The sequence below is a fragment of the Lithobates pipiens genome, unplaced genomic scaffold, assembly GCF_037356315.1.
Source record: "Lithobates pipiens isolate NorthernLeopardFrog02 unplaced genomic scaffold, aLitPip1_a1.2 Scaffold_22, whole genome shotgun sequence".
Classification (NCBI taxonomy): domain Eukaryota; kingdom Metazoa; phylum Chordata; class Amphibia; order Anura; family Ranidae; genus Lithobates; species Lithobates pipiens.
In genome coordinates, this window is record NW_027507784.1 from 347,320,342 (window position 1) to 347,337,914 (window position 17,573).

The 17,573-nt window shown below is 44.8% G+C and overlaps 1 protein-coding gene across 1 annotated transcript in view; it reads left to right on the forward strand.

Moving 5' to 3' along the window:
- Positions 1–17,573, forward strand: part of LOC143925130 (protein mono-ADP-ribosyltransferase PARP14-like) — a 79,093-nt gene that overhangs the window by 29,527 nt on the left and 31,993 nt on the right. The window contains exons 7-12 of the mRNA XM_077449747.1: positions 4,485–4,715; positions 5,132–5,353; positions 5,482–5,548; positions 5,880–6,029; positions 8,857–8,919; positions 13,000–13,176. Coding sequence (XP_077305873.1) covers positions 4,485–4,715; positions 5,132–5,353; positions 5,482–5,548; positions 5,880–6,029; positions 8,857–8,919; positions 13,000–13,176 — 910 coding nt within the window. The remainder of the gene's footprint in view (positions 1–4,484; positions 4,716–5,131; positions 5,354–5,481; positions 5,549–5,879; positions 6,030–8,856; positions 8,920–12,999; positions 13,177–17,573) is intronic.

The following is a 17,573-nucleotide window of genomic DNA, read 5'->3' on the forward strand; positions in this document are numbered from 1 at the left end:
GACCAAAAAAAGGGTCCCGTGCGAGTTTGCGGCGGGTGCGGCGGGTGCGACACGAATTCAGCCATACTATCTGTATAGCTGAACTCGAATCGCACAGAGATCGGATGTGATTTGCACTGCAGTGCGGTGCGAATCACATCCGTTCTCATAAACCGCTGCAATGTGAACCCAGCCTTAGTGACACTGGCGACGGGGGGTGATCACGGGGTTAAACCTTTATTGGGGGGGTTAGGGGGGTACCTTAGAACTAAAGGGGGCTAACCCTAACTGCCCTAACAGTTATTAGTCACAAATGACACCCGCCGGGTGATCAGGGGGTTAAACCTTTATTAGGTAATAAATGGCGGGTGCCCTGAAACTATAAAAAAATAACTAACCAACCAGCGTCACCTGTAACAGTTATATGGTGATCACTGGTGAAAGGGTTAACTAGGGGGCAATCAGGGGGCTTTATGCGGTAGTATATGGGGGTCCCTGGCGCTATAAAAAGCTGCGGCGAACCTAAATACCTACCTGCCTAACTAGCGTCACCTGTGACACTAATACGGCGATCAGAAAAATGATCGCTTATTAGGCTGGGTTCACACTTGAGCGATGCGGAAACGCCGCGAATCCGCGGCGGGTTCCCGCATCGCATGCCTCCCGGCGGCAGTTCACACTGCCCTATGCGAACTGCTGGGAGTGTCAGTGAAATGTTACTGACACCCCCAGATCAGTTCGCATATCGCAGTGCGATCTGCAAACTCGGATCGCATGGTGTGAACACCCATGCGATCCGATTCTGCTGCGGGCCAAAAAAAGGGTCCCGTGCGAATTTGCGGCGGGTGCGGCGGGTGCGGCGGGTGCGGCGAATGGCTGAACTCGAATCGCACAGAGATCGGATGTGATTTGCACTGCAGTGCGGTGCGAATCACATTCGTTCTCATAAACCGCTGCAATGTGAACCCAGCCTTAGTGACACTGGCGACGGGGGGTGATCACGGGGTTAAACCTTTATTGGGGGGGTTAGGGGGGTACATTAGAACTAAAGGGGGCTAACCCTAACTGCCCTAACAGTTATTACAGTCACAAATGACACCAATGCAAAAAAAAAAAAAAAAAATGACATTGGTGTCACTGTGACTGGGGGGCAGGGGTAATTGGGGGGGTGATCGGGGGGTAAAGGGGGGGTGTGAGTGTGCCTGGCATGTTCTACTGTGTGTGTAGAGTGTTGGTGCAACTCACCGATCCGTTCTCCTCCGTGTCGGAACGAAAAATACCGACACGGAGGAGAGAATACATCACTTCCTCTCCTGTGTTTACATTACAGGAGAGGAAGTGATGTCACCGGGGATTTCTATTCGTCGGGAGCGATCGCGAGGGGGTGGCCATGAATGAATGGCTGTCCCCTCGTCCGGGATCGCTCCCGAACGAATACCGACCGCCGCAGGCACCGGGCGGGGGCCCGATCGGGCCCCCGACCCGCGGGAGGCAAAGGACGTACATGTAAGCCCTTATGCCTGCCCGTGCCATTCTGCCGACGTACATCGGCGTGCGGCGGTCGGCAACTGGTTAAAGCGGGAGTCCGCCGGGAGTCCGCGTTTTTTTTTTTTTTTAAAAGCCAGCAGCTACAAATACTGCAGCTGCTGACTTTTAAAATAGTGACACTTACCTGTCCAGCGCGCCCGCGATGTCGGCACCCGAAGCCGATCTCTCGATCGTCTCTCGGGTGCTGCCGCCTCCATCTTGGGTATGGGAATCAGGAAGTGGAGCCTTTCGGCTTCATTTCCCGGTTCCCTACTGCACATGCGCGAGTCGCGCTGCACAATAAGGATGGACCCGCTGCCTCTGGGATCTGTGTGTTTCCCAGCAGGCAGCGGAGGACTTTCGGAAAGGGGCGTAGATTCACACCCCTTTCCGCAGAGAGCTATCCCGGAAGTGGGTGCAGATACCTGTACTGTACAGGTACCTGCACCCCCCTCCCCCCTGAAAGGTGCCAATTGTGGCGCCGGAGGCGGGGAGGATTCCAATGAGCGGAAGGTCCACTTTAGGGTGGACCTCCGCTTTAAACCTCATTTGCCATGTAGTTGCCTCCCCCCATCAATTTGTTCAGATATTTTTACAAGGTTTACACATCCTGCGGAGAAGTTATTGCCCTGCTTAGCTTAGTATCGTCCACAAATACAGAGATTGAACTGTTTCCCCCATCCCCATCCTCCAGGTCATTCATGAATAAATGAAATAGGATTGATCCCAGCACAGAACCCTGGGGGACCCCACTACCCACCTCTGACCATTCCGAGTACTCCACATTTATCACCACCCTCTGAACTTGCCTTTGTAGCCAGTTTTCACCTGTACTCACCCTATGGTCCATGCCAACAGACCTTACTTTGTACAGTAAACGTTTATGGGGAACTGTGTCAAATGCTTTTGCAAAATCCAGATACACCACGTCTACGGGCCTTCCTTTATCTAGATACACCACGTCTACGGGCCTTCCTTTATCTAGATACACCACATCTATGGGCCTTCCTTTATCTAGATACACCACGTCTACGGGCCTTCCTTTATCTAGATACACCACGTCTACAGGCCTTCCTTTATCCAGATACACCATGCCTACGGGCCTTCCTTTATCTAGATACACCAGGTCTATGGGCCTTCCTTTATCTAGATACACCACGTCTACGGGCCTTCCTTTATCCAGATACACCACGTCTAAGGGCTTTCCTTTATCTAGATACACCACATCTACGGGCCTTCCTTTATCTAGATACACCACGTCTACGGGCCTTCCTTTATCCAGATACACCACGTCTAAGGGCTTTCCTTTATCTAGATACACCACATCTACAGACTTTCCTTTCTCTATATACACCACGTCTACGGGCCTTCCTTTATCTAGATATATCACGTCTACGGGCCTTCCTTTATCTAGATACACCACGTCTATGGACCTTCCTTTATCTAGATACACCACGTCTACGGGCCTTCCTTTATCTAGATACACCATGTCTAAGGGCTTGATTTTGGGCAATGTGGGCAATGTGATTTTGCTGCATTCATTTTGAAATTACTTAGAGTACCAAAGAGTTCCAATTCATTTAATAAAGAGGGAAAAGCTATCAATAGGTTAGTTACATGAAGCAAAAAATCATCCACGAACAAACTAATTTTATATTGCTTGCCAACAAGTCCACCCCGCCTATCGAGTTGTTAGTCCACAAGGCAGTTGCCAAGTGCTCCATTGCTAATATGAACAGGAGTGACATTGAGGACAACCTTGACGGGTCCCATCAGATATAGGAACCGGATCCGATTGTAGGCCATTCACTCTAATACAAGCTGATGGGCAAGAATACAGGGTAATCATTTTATGAATTAATGCCAGCGGTAAGCCGTGACACGTCTACTGTTACTGTGTCCAAAGAACTCCAGCTTTGATTGATCAGTCTTCAGTATGTTGTTCCAGATAGTCTGCTTTTTTTATTGATCATTATTCAACAGATTGTTCCAGAAGGCCTAGTCTTTGATGGATCAGTCTTCCGCACATTGTTCTAGAAGGTTCGATCTTTGGACTATGCACTGAAGACTGGTGAATCAAAGACCAGGCCTTCTAGAACAGTATTGTTCTAGAAGGTCTGGTCTTTGATCATTCTTCAGCCCATTGTTTTAGAAGATCTGGTCTTGATTGATTAGTCGCCAGGCCTGGCCTTTGCCTATATGTTTATTGGCAAACTGTAGACTTGCTTCATATTCTTACTGGACAACAAGGGATTTTTTTCTGACACACCTCCTATGTAGGCTAAATTGGTGCAATCTCTTTCTGATTGTGGATGCATGCTTGTTGACACCAACTGTTGCAGTCTTATCTGCAGACCTTGTGATGTAATTTTGGGGTTCCAGGAGACTTTTTTTTGATCATTAGTCATCATTTAGGTTGAATTTGCTCTGCCAGCTAGTTCTGAACACCCTTGCCCGACTCATAGGCATCCACAACTTTCTTTCGGGGGGCCTTGGAGAGCTCTTTTGATCTTAGAATGATGACACCACACACATCAATAGAGAAGACCAGACCCTAGATATCTGAGATTTGAGTTTTTTTTTTCACCTGCATAACTCTTTAAGAAGGATCTAAACGTTATCGCCTAAACAGAAATACCTGATTCTAATTTAATGGGTTTGAAGTTGTGGTAAATGTAGGGCTGTACTTACTTTTTCCATGTAAAAAAAAAACACATTTTTGTTTATTTAGATGAGAAGAATGAATATACCATGTCAATTGGATGTGTCATTTGTTCAAGCTTATCACCTTTATCTGTAGGCACTGCTTGAATGAATATCTAATGTCGGCCTATTTAAATATGTTGAAACAGTCAACAATTTCCATGGGGTTCACTTACTATTTTACATGACTGTAATTGTTGAAATTTTAGTCCATAACTTCTCTAAATGTTGTTTCCTATTGGATTTGACAGTAATGGTCTGTCTTCTTTCTGTAGACCAATGTGGTGGTGAACAGTGTGGGGACAGAGCTAAATCTTAATTCTGGAGCCGTCTCCAAGGCTTTGTTCAGGAAGGCCGGAAACAAACTTCAGGATCTTCTGACTACAGAGAGACAGGGGAAGCCGGTGGAAGACGGCTCCATATTTGTTACTGATGGCTGTGCGCTGCCCTGTGAAATTGTTATCCATGCTGTGGTTCCAGAGTGGAATGGTGATTCTTCTAAGACGGTATGGAAATGAAAGAGAGATTATTCCTCTCAGCTCTAAGAACATATAACAATCTTTAACAGAAGTGGAATAGTTGTAGTGTTTGGCAAACATTGTTTTTCGGTGACTCCAAGGAAGCCCATCATATATGCAATTTAGGCCACTCCATATAGTAACAGTGAATAATGCCACACTTGCACACCACAAAAAAAATAAAAATGACAATTTTTACTTAACTTGATAGCAGATAATGGTCCAGTCCATTCCTTAGCAAGACTGACCTGAAGGCATCTCGCTCTGCAGCCTGTTGAGTTGCTTCTATTATTCATACATCCATCCATCCACCATCCATCCATCCACCATCCATCCACCCGTCTATCCACCATCTATATCTGTAATATATTCTGTAATAGAATACTAATCTTATTTGTTGACAGATTCTGAGAAAAATTCTGAGTGATTGCCTGAGCACCGCAGAATCCAAACAATACAGATCCATCACAATCCCAGCAATTGGAACTGGAATGCTGGGATTCCCCAAGAACATTGTGGCTACCTCAATGTATGAGGAGATTCTGGAGTTCAGCAGCAAAAAACAACCCCAATATCTGAAACAAGTGGATTTCATGCTGCACCCGAGTGACCAAGAAACTATAAAGGTAATGTGGAGTTTTCATGTGATCGTGGTTAGAAGGGTGAGGTAACAGAATGTTGTGCGATTTTGTGGTTCTCCAATGTAATGAGCAATTTTTCTAAGCAAATATTCATCCTGTATTGTTGATTTCAGGCTTTCTCCTCTGAGCTGGAGAAAAAGATCAACACTGGAGGACAGAAGAAAGAAGAAAAACCCCAAAGTAAGTTATATCAGTTGTATAGGAACATTATAGACTCCATATACTGCAGACAATGTGCTTCATAATAATGATGGAATGTGCAAAGCCGCCATTGGTGAGGAATGTCCCGGATGTCTCTTTCTGAATGCAGATTGCATCATAAAATTTCAGCAGTAAGATTTTTATAACAGTAAAATCTAAAAAAAAATGTAATTTTTTTATTAAAAAAAAATATAATGTTTACTCTGTAAAAATATAGCAGCACAAATACAGACTCCGCAGTGAATAGGAATGGTCTGGAATACAATGATGGGGCTTTGATGACCTCTAGCCATTGTGATCTGTTTTGTAGCTTTGTTCGGCAATGTGAAAAGCCCGGCACAGAATGTTTATGAAATGAAGATCGGCTCTCTCACCTACCAGGTGAAAACTGGAGATATAACAAAGGAAAAGTGTGACGTCATTGTCAACTCAACCAATAACACGTTCAACCTTAAATCAGGTATTCACAAGAATGTTGTTGGGCTCATAAAATGCGAAAAATCTTTTTGAGAACTGTGAAATGACCTGAACATCAGAAGACCATATAGGTCAGAGCTTACAACCCACTGAGCCATTGGGTATGTCCTACCTTATGAAGGGTCATGCTGGAATTTTGATAACATGATGGTGAGTGTAATCAGGGAGAATGCCAGGAGCAGAGGAATTACTACCTTATAGAGCAGGGATATGCAATTAGTGGACCTCCAGCTGTTGCAAAACTACAAGTCCCATCATGCCTCTGCCTCTGGGTGTCATGCTTGTGGCTGTCAGGGTCTTGCTATGCCTCATGGGAGTTGTAGTTCTGCAACAGCTGGAGGTCCGCTAATTGCATATCCCTGTTATAGAGGGTCATGTTGGAGGTGGGATTTCCCGGTGGTGTGTGTAATTAGAAAGATATACAGTAGGTCAGGAGTAGAGTAGGTTCTATCTTCTGAAGGATCATGTTGGAGATTTAATATCCAGATGGTGAGTGTAATCAGACAGCAAGTAGAGAGAAGGTCAGGAGCAAAGTAATTTCTACAATATGGAGGGTCATGTTAGAGGTGTGATACCCCGGCGGTCAGAATAATCAGAAAAGTAGAGAGAAGGTCAGAGCAGAGTATGTTCTATCTTATGGAGGTCATGTTGGACATATGACATCCTGGTGGTGAGGGTAATCAGACAGCAGGTAGAGAGAAGGTCATGAGCAAAGCAATTTTTACCTCATACAAGGTCATGTTGGAGGTGTGATATTCTGGTGGTGAGTGTAATCAGAAAGATAAAGACGCTGCAGAATATGTTCGTTCTTATGGAGGGTCATGTTGGAAGGTGTGATATACCAATGTTCATTGTAATCAGAAAGGCATATTGAAGGTCAGCAGCAGAGTATGCTCTACCATATGGAGGGTCATGTTGGAGATTTGATATCCAGGTGGTAAGTGTAATCAGAAAGTCAGAGAGGAGGTCAAGAGCAGAGTTATTTCTACCTTATGGAGGGTCATGTTGGAGGTGTCAGATCCTGGTGGTGCATTGGGGCATGTAATCAGAAAGGTAGACAGAACGTCAGGAGCAAAGTATGTTCTATCTTATGATCTTATGGAGGGTCATGTTGGAGGTGTTATATCCCAGTAGTGAGTGTATTTAGAAAGGTAGAGAGAAGGTCGGGAGCAGAGTATGTTCTACCTTACGGAGGGTACTGTTGGAGATTTGAAATCCAGGTGGTGAGTGTAATCAACCAGCAGGTAGGATGACAGTCAGGAGCAGAGTATGTTCTACCTTATAGAGGATCATATTGAAAAATGTGATATACCGTGGTGAGCATTATCAGAAAGCTGGGGGAAGGTCAGGAGCAGAGTATTTTTCTACCATATGGAGAGTCATGATGGAGGTGTGATTTTTCAGTGGTGAGTGTAATTAGAAAGATATACAGTAGGTCAGGAGTACGGTCTGTCTTATAAAGGGTCATGTTGAAGATGTGATATCCACCATATCCAGATGGTGAGCGTAATCAGACAGCAAGGAAAGAGAAGGTCAGGAGCAAAGTAATTTCTACCAGGAGGGCTATAATGGAGGTGTGATACCTCGACGGTCAGTGTAATCAGAAAGGTAGAAAGAAGGTCAGGAGCAGAGTATGTTTTATCCTATAGAGGGTCATGTTGGAGATATGACATACTGGTGGTGAGGGTAGTCAGACAGTAGGTAGAGAGAAGGTTAGGGACACAGAAATTTTTACCTCATGCAGGGTGTGATATCCTGGTGGTCAATGTAATGAGAAAGGTAGAGAGAAAGTCAGAAACAGAGTATGTATCTTATTGAGGGTCATGTTGGAGATATTATATTCAGGTAGATAGAAGGTCAGGAGCAAAGCATTTTCTACCTCATGGAGGGTCATGTTGGAGGTGTGATATCCTGGTGGTGAGTGTAATCAGAAAGGTAGAAACACTGCAGAATATGTTCTTTCTTATGGAGGGTCATGTTGGAAGGTGTGATACACCAATCTTGATTGCAATCAGAAAGGCATAAAGAAGGTCAGGAGCAGAGTATGTTCTACCATATGAAGGACCATGTTGGAGATTTGATATCCAGGTGGAGAGTGTAATCAGAAAGTCAGAGAGGAGGTCATGAGCAGAGTAATTTCTATCTTATAGAATGTCATGTTGAAGGAGTCATATCCTGGTGGTGAGTGTAATCAACTAGTACCAGTGAAGGTCAGGAGCAGACTATGTTCTATCTTATGGAGGATCATATTAAAAAATGTGATATCCTGGTGGTGAGCATAATCAAAAAGATGGAGGGAAGGCCAGGAGCGGAGTATTTTTCTACCTTATGGAGAGTCATGTTGGAGGTTTGATGTCCTGGTAGTGAGTGTAATCAGAAAGGTAGAGAGAAGGTCAGGAGCAGAGTATATTCTATCTTATGGAGGGTCATGATGGAGATGTGTTATCTTGATGGTGAGTGTAAAATCTGATATATCTTACAGGAGTGAGGATATGTTTCACATCAACTATCTCCAATTCTCCAATAATAGACTCTCATATATTTATAAGACTCTCTTTATTCATAGAGTAAACTTGATAGATAATGTTTGAAGGGAATAAATGAACCCTACAAGGCACCCAGACATTCACTAATGGATGAAAACTAAAAATGAAAAGGACTTTAGTTAATCTCAAAATTTTAGCGATAAAATATTTCTCTTGGGTTTCTTTCATATGACCTCGTAGAGGAATGTTTCTGGTTCTACTCACTGAAAAATACTGAATCCCATTTTGACAATGTGAAGCTGATATGTTGTGTTGTTGTTACAGGAGTTTCTAAAGCCATCCTGGAAGGAGCGGGGCCTAATGTTGAAAATGAATGTGCCACGCTCGGTAAGAAACGTTATGAAGACATTTTTACATGTGGACAAAGAGTGAGAAAGAGATCATGTGACATATAACAGCCCTAAAATTGTCCACTCGCCTACTCGCATTTTGTGAGTGGAAAATGAGGGCTGGTGAGGAGCTGAGCCGCCTGGGGGTGGGGGGAGGGGGGGTGAGCATCGCCGGCGGGTGGGGTTGACTAGGAGCCGTACTCCCGGTGGAAGAGTGCATGGAGTTAGAGGAGAGCCGCAGGATCACCAAACGGTCAAACACACTGTAACAGCTTACAATGAGACTGTCTCCGCTCTGCTCACTCTGACACAGCCCTGCCTCCTCCTAACCCCGTGCCTGGGGTTAAGAACATGGGTCCAATGCTGGGACGCATTCTGTTTATTACAGATGCGGTGTTAGGAGGAGGCGGGGCTGTGTGAGCATGAGCAGAGCGGAGACTCAATGTAAGCTGTTACAGCGTGTTTTACCGTTCTGCGATCCTCGCTCTCCTATAACTCCAGTCACGATCTGGCCACCCCTCTCACTTCCTCCACCCTGGCAAGGCTACAATGGGGGCAATCTAAGACGGTAATGGGAGCACTGTAAGGCTGCAATGGGGGCACTTTAAGGCTGCAATGGGGGCACTGTAAGGCTGCAATGGGGGCACTGTAAGGCTGCAATGGGGGCACTTTAAGGCTGCAATGGGGGCACTGTAAGGCTGCAATGGGGGCACTGTAAGGCTGCAATGGGGGCACTGTAAGGCTGCAATGTGGGGCACAGTGAGGCTGCAATGTGGAGCTTGGTAAGGCTGCAATGTGGGGCATGGTCAGGCTGCAATGTGGGGCACAGTGAGGCTGCAATGTGGGGCACAGTGAGGCTGCAATGTGGGGCACAGTGAGGCTGCAATGTGGGGCACAGTGAGGCTGCAATGTGGGGCACAGTGAGGCTACAATGTGGGACACAGTGAGACTACAACAGGGGCAAAGTGAGGTTACAATGGGGGCAAAGCGTGGCTGCAACGTGGGGCACGGTGAGGCTGCAATGTGGGGTACGGTGAGGCTGCAATGATGGGCACAGGTCACGCTGCATTTATGGGAACTGGTGACACAGTGAAGTGTAATTTCATGAGATAATTTATGATGGCGTGATTAGGGGCAGGGCAGGGTAACGGTTTTGTGGGGAAACTGGTGGCAAGTAACCCTTGAGACCTGGCTAGTAGCTCAGGACTTGAAATTTTGAGCCCTGCTTATAATATATGAAATAAAACAAGAATATTTTGGTAAATACAGTGCCTTGTGAAAGTATTCGGCCCCCTTGAACTTTTCAACCTTTTGCCACATTTCAGGCTTCAAACATAAAGATATAAAATTTTAATTTTTTGTGAAGAATCACCAACAAGTGGGACACAATTGTGAAGTGGAACAAAATCTATTGGATATTTTAAACTTTTTTAGCAAATAAAAAACTGAAAAGTGGTGCGTGCAAAATTATTCGGCCCCTTTACTTTCAGTGCAGCAAACTCACTCCAGAAGTTCAGCGAGGATCTCTGAATGATCCAATGTTGTCCTAAATGACTGATGGTGATAAATAGAATCCACCTGTGTGTAATCAAGTCTCTGTATAAATGCACCTGCTCTGTGATAGTCTCAGGGTTCTGTTGAAAGCCCAGAGAGCATCATGAAGACCAAGGAACACACCAGGCAGGCCCGTAATACTGTTATGGAGAAGTTTAAAGCCGGATTTGGATACAAAAAGATTTCCCAAACTTTAAACATCCCAAGGAGCACTGTGCAAGCGATCATTTTGAAATGGAAGGAGTATCAGACCACTGCAAATCTACCAAGACCTGGCCGTCCCTCTAAACTTTCAGCTCAGACAAGGAGAAGACTGATCAGAGATGCAGCCAAGAGGCCCATGATCACTCTGGATGAACTGCAGAGAACTACAGCTGAGGTGGGAGAGTCTGTCCATAGGACAACAATCAGTCGTACACTGCACAAATCTGCCCTTTATGGAAGAGTGGCAAGAAGAAAGACATTTCTCAAAGATATCCATAAAAAGTCTCGTCTAAAGTTTGCCACAAGCCACCTGGGAGACACACCAAACATGTGGAAGAAGGTGCTCTGGTCAGATGAAACCAAAATTAAACTTTTTGCCCACAATGCAAAACGATATGTTTGGCATAAAAGCAACACAGCTCATCACCCTCAACACACCATCCCCACTGTCAAACATGGTGCTGACAGCATCATGGTTTGGGCCTGCTTTTCTTCAGCAGGGACAGGGAAGATGGTTAAAATTGAGGGGAAGATGGATGCAGCCAAATACAGGACCATTCTGGATGAAAACCTGTTGGAGTCTGCAAAAGACCTGAAACTGGGACGGAGATTTATCTTCCAACAAGACAATGATCCCAAACATACAGCAAAATCTACAAAGGAATGGTTCACAAATAAACGTATCCAGGTGTTAGAATGGCCAAGTCAAAGTCCAGACCTGAATCCAATCGAGAATCTGTGGAAAGAGCTGAAAACTGCTGTTCACAAACGCTCTCCACCCAACCTCACTGAGCTCCAGCTGTTTTGCAAGGAAGAATGGGCAAGAATTTCAGTCTCTCGATGTGCAAAACTGATAGAGACACCCCAAGCGACTTGCAGCTGTAATCGCAGCAAAAGGTGGCTCTACAAAGTATTAACGCAAGGGGACCGAATCATTTTGCACGCCCCACTTTTCATTTTTTTATTAGTTAAAAAAGTTTCAAAAATCCAATAGATTTCGTTCCACTTCACAATTGTGTCCCAATTGTTGGTGATTCTTCACAAAAAATAAACATTTTATATCTTTATGTTTGAAGCCTGAAATGTGGCAAAAGGTTGAAAAGTTCAAGGGGGGCCGAATACTTTCGCAAAGGCACTGTAGTTCATAAAGAAATGCAGATCTTGCACTGGACAAGGGAACTATCCAGGAAATTTGGTGACGTGCGTACATTAAGTTAAATAGTGAGAAGAAAGTAATTATTTCAATAAGAAATGGGATTTTTTTTATCTTTAAATCAGAAATTTATATTAATAAAGGTTAAAATTAAGACTGGAAACTGAACACTCTTCCTGAATGTCATTGGCACATGGTACAGCCACCAGATCTGATGAGTCCATTTCTGCATGTACCCAGATCTTGAAAACATTGAAATAACTGATGTGGTTCTTCTATATACAAACATTCTATTTTTAAGTCATGGATTGTCTTTGCAAGATCCTGCCATTAACAACATGAACTGTTGAATGCTCTGAACATTGTTTACAAAAATCACATTTAGTTTGGAACTATAAACCTTACATTTGCATCCCCGGGGTCTCATCATGCCTTGGTTATCAGTAAATAAAGAACACAAGGGATTGGCCAGCTCTTTGGATGAGTGTTTGGATTTTCTGCCTTAGAATATAATGTAATTTCATATAGGACCTATAGAGAAATCTAGTGTGTACACCCACTTGGGTACACAGATTTGGGGTATCAGTTGAGGACAAATTTATTTCCCCAGATGTATAGTGATTTATTACAGAATTTACCTATTTTTCATCTTTTTGTTTCTTTGATGTCTGAATTTTGATGATTGTAGTAACAAATTAATGAAGAACAGTTGTTTGTGAAATGAAACCTTTATGGTTTTTGGTGCCATTGATGTAAAAAAGTGATATTAATACACATTTTTTTAAGGAAAGACAAACTTTTTAAATGTTGGATATCAGCCCAATTTAAACTGGACGTAAACCCCCGAGTGCAGCTATATTTCCCCCTCGGTGCTCTTCAATGAGACCAAACCCTACAGCCTTACATTCTCACCACTAGCAGTTTTGGGGGTCCCTCCAATCACTTCTGGAGCCACCACACATTGTAGGATCTGAACTGATTGGCTGCTCAGGTAATGGTAGCTGGTAAATGGGGTTTCCGTCTTTTCCTTCTGACACCTCCAGCAGTTGAGATACAATCCCGTCTTTTGAGGTTCCTTTCGTTATTTATGTGATATTCACCAATTGAACCCCATGTCTAAAGGTGAGCTCGTACACTGCTTAAATATTTTACTTCTTTTTCTTCCAGGAACCCAACCCAACAATGGGTATGTGGTCACACAAGCAGGAAACCTCCATTGTAAGAATATAATACATGTTGCCGGCCATACTAAACCAGCTTTAATAGGGCAGTGCGTAACAAATGTCCTGCAAATGTGTGAGAGACAACAAGCAACTTCAGTGGCCTTCCCAGCCATGGGAACAGGTGAGAGATTCTCAGGTTCCTCCATATAGATCTTTAGTTACCGTTAGAGGGATCACCAGCAGGCAGAAGGAGGTCCGTATTCCCCTATATACCATAGATATTTATAATACTAGAAGGATCAACCGTGGGAGGAAGGAGATCCTAATCCGTCTATATAGACCTTTATATCACTAGAGGGATCACCAGCAGGAGGAAGGAGGTCCTGATTCCTCTATATAGATCTTTATATCACTAGAGGAATCACCAGCAGGAGGAAGGAGGTCCTGATTCCTCTGTATAGACCTTTATATCACTAGAGGGGTCACCAGCGGGAGGAAGGAGGTCCTGATTCCTCTATATAGATCTTTATATCACTAGAGGGGTCACCAGCAGGAGGAAGGAGGTCCAGATTCCTCTATATAGATCTTTATATCACTAAAGGGGTCACCAGCAGGAGGAAGGAGGTCCTGATTCCTCTATATAGATCTTTATATCACTGGAGGGGTCACCAGCAGGAGGAAGGAGGTCCTGATTCCTCTATATAGATCTTTATATCACTAGAGGGATCACCAGCAGGAGGAAGGAGGTCCTGATTCCTCTATATAGATCTTTATATCACTAGAGGGGTCACCAGCAGGAGGAAGGAGGTCCAGATTCCTCTATATAGATCTTTATATCACTAAAGGGGTCACCAGCAGGAGGAAGGAGGTCCTGATTCCTCTATATAGATCTTTATATCACTAGAGGGGTCACCAGCAGGAGGAAGGAGGTCCAGATTCCTCTATATAGATCTTTATATCACTAAAGGGGTCACCAGCAGGAGGAAGGAGGTCCTGATTCCTCTATATAGATCTTTATATCACTGGAGGGGTCACCAGCAGGAGGAAGGAGGTCCTGATTCCTCTATATAGATCTTTATATCACTAGAGGGGTCACCAGCAGGAGGAAGGAGGTCCTGATTCCTCTATATAGATCTTTATATCACTGGAGGGGTCACCAGCAGGAGGAAGGAGGTCCTGATTCCTCTATATAGATCTTTATATCACTAGAGGGGTCACCAGCAGGAGGAAGGAGGTCCTGATTCCTCTATATAGATCTTTATATCACTAAAGGGGTCACCAGCAGGAGGAAGGAGGTCCTGATTCCTCTATATAGATCTTTATATCACTGGAGGGGTCACCAGCAGGAGGAAGGAGGTCCTGATTCCTCTATATAGATCTTTATATCACTAGAGGGGTCACCAGCAGGAGGAAGGAGGTCCTGATTCCTCTATATAGATCTTTATATCACTAGAGGGGTCACCAGCAGGAGGAAGGAGGTCCTGATTCCTCTATATAGATCTTTATATCACTAAAGGGGTCACCAGCAGGAGGAAGGAGGTCCTGATTCCTCTATATAGATCTTTATATCACTAGAGGGGTCACCAGCAGGAAGGAGGTCCTGATTCCTCTATATAGATCTTTATATCACTAGAGGGGTCACCAGCAGGAGGAACGAGGTCCTGATTCCTCTATATAGATCTTTATATCACTAGAGGGGTCACCAGCAGGAGGAAGGAGGTCCTGATTCCTCTATATAGATCTTTATATCACTAGAGGGGTCACCAGCAGGAAGGAGGTCCCGATTCCTCTATATAGATCTTTATATCACTGGAGGGGTCACCAGCAGGAGGAAGGTGGTCCTGATTCCTCTATATAGATCTTTATATCACTAGAGGGGTCACCAGCAGGAGGAAGGAGGTCCTGATCCCTTCACCAGCAGGAGGAAGGAGGTCCTGATTCCTCTATATAGATCTTTATATCACTAGAGGGGTCACCAGCAGGAAGGAGGTCCCGATTCCTCTATATAGATCTTTATATCACTGGAGGGGTCACCAGCAGGAGGAAGGTGGTCCTGATTCCTCTATATAGATCTTTATATCACTAGAGGGGTCACCAGCAGGAGGAAGGAGGTCCTGATCCCTTCACCAGCAGGAGGAAGGAGGTCCTGATTCCTCTATAGAGATCTTTATATCACTAGAGGGGTCACCAGCAGGAGGAAGGAGGTCCTGATTCCTCTATATAGATCTTTATATCACTAGAGGGGTCACCAGCAGGAGGAAGGAGGTCCTGATTCCTCTATATAGATCTTTATATCACTAGAGGGGTCACCAGCAGGAAGGAGGTCCCGATTCCTCTATATAGATCTTTATATCACTGGAGGGGTCACCAGCAGGAGGAAGGAGGTCCTGATTCCTCTATATAAATCTTATATCACTAGAGGGGTCACCAGCAGGAGGAAGGAGGTCCTGATCCCTCTATATAGATCTTTATATCACTAGAGGGGTCACCAGCAGGAGGAAGGAGGTCCTGATTCCTCTATATAGATCTTTATATCACTAGAGGGGTCACCAGCAGGAAGGAGGTCCCGATTCCTCTATATAGATCTTTATATCACTAGAGGGGTCACCAGCAGGAGGAAGGTGGTCCTGATTCCTCTATATAGATCTTTATATCACTAGAGGGGTCACCAGCAGGAGGAAGGAGGTCCTGATTCCTCTATATAGATCTTTATATCACTAGAGGGGTCACCAGCAGGAGGAAGGAGGTCCTGATTCCTCTATAAAGATCTTTATATCACTAGAGGGGTCACCAGCAGGAAGGAGGTCCCGATTCCTCTATAAAGATCTTTATATCACTAGAGGGGTCACCAGCAGGAAGGAGGTCCCGATTCCTCTATATAGATCTTTATATCACTAGAGGGGTCACCAGCAGGAGGAAGGAGGTCCTGATTCCTCTATAAAGATCTTTATATCACTAGAGGGGTCACCAGCAGGAAGGAGGTCCCGATTCCTCTATAAAGATCTTTATATCACTAGAGGGGTCACCAGCAGGAGGAAGGAGGTCCAGATTCCTCTATATAGATCTTTATATCACTAAAGGGGTCACCAGCAGGAGGAAGGAGGTCCTGATTCCTCTATATAGATCTTTATATCACTGGAGGGGTCACCAGCAGGAGGAAGGAGGTCCTGATTCCTCTATATAGATCTTTATATCACTAGAGGGGTCACCAGCAGGAGGAAGGAGGTCCTGATTCCTCTATATAGATCTTTATATCACTGGAGGGGTCACCAGCAGGAGGAAGGAGGTCCTGATTCCTCTATATAGATCTTTATATCACTAGAGGGGTCACCAGCAGGAGGAAGGAGGTCCTGATTCCTCTATATAGATCTTTATATCACTAAAGGGGTCACCAGCAGGAGGAAGGAGGTCCTGATTCCTCTATATAGATCTTTATATCACTGGAGGGGTCACCAGCAGGAGGAAGGAGGTCCTGATTCCTCTATATAGATCTTTATATCACTAGAGGGGTCACCAGCAGGAGGAAGGAGGTCCTGATTCCTCTATATAGATCTTTATATCACTAGAGGGGTCACCAGCAGGAGGAAGGAGGTCCTGATTCCTCTATATAGATCTTTATATCACTAAAGGGGTCACCAGCAGGAGGAAGGAGGTCCTGATTCCTCTATATAGATCTTTATATCACTAGAGGGGTCACCAGCAGGAAGGAGGTCCTGATTCCTCTATATAGATCTTTATATCACTAGAGGGGTCACCAGCAGGAGGAACGAGGTCCTGATTCCTCTATATAGATCTTTATATCACTAGAGGGGTCACCAGCAGGAGGAAGGAGGTCCTGATTCCTCTATATAGATCTTTATATCACTAGAGGGGTCACCAGCAGGAAGGAGGTCCCGATTCCTCTATATAGATCTTTATATCACTGGAGGGGTCACCAGCAGGAGGAAGGTGGTCCTGATTCCTCTATATAGATCTTTATATCACTAGAGGGGTCACCAGCAGGAGGAAGGAGGTCCTGATCCCTTCACCAGCAGGAGGAAGGAGGTCCTGATTCCTCTATATAGATCTTTATATCACTAGAGGGGTCACCAGCAGGAAGGAGGTCCCGATTCCTCTATATAGATCTTTATATCACTGGAGGGGTCACCAGCAGGAGGAAGGTGGTCCTGATTCCTCTATATAGATCTTTATATCACTAGAGGGGTCACCAGCAGGAGGAAGGAGGTCCTGATCCCTTCACCAGCAGGAGGAAGGAGGTCCTGATTCCTCTATATAGATCTTTATATCACTAGAGGGGTCACCAGCAGGAAGGAGGTCCCGATTCCTCTATATAGATCTTTATATCACTGGAGGGGTCACCAGCAGGAGGAAGGAGGTCCTGATTCCTCTATATAAATCTTATATCACTAGAGGGGTCACCAGCAGGAGGAAGGAGGTCCTGATCCCTCTATATAGATCTTTATATCACTAGAGGGGTCACCAGCAGGAGGAAGGAGGTCCTGATTCCTCTATATAGATCTTTATATCACTAGAGGGGTCACCAGCAGGAAGGAGGTCCCGATTCCTCTATATAGATCT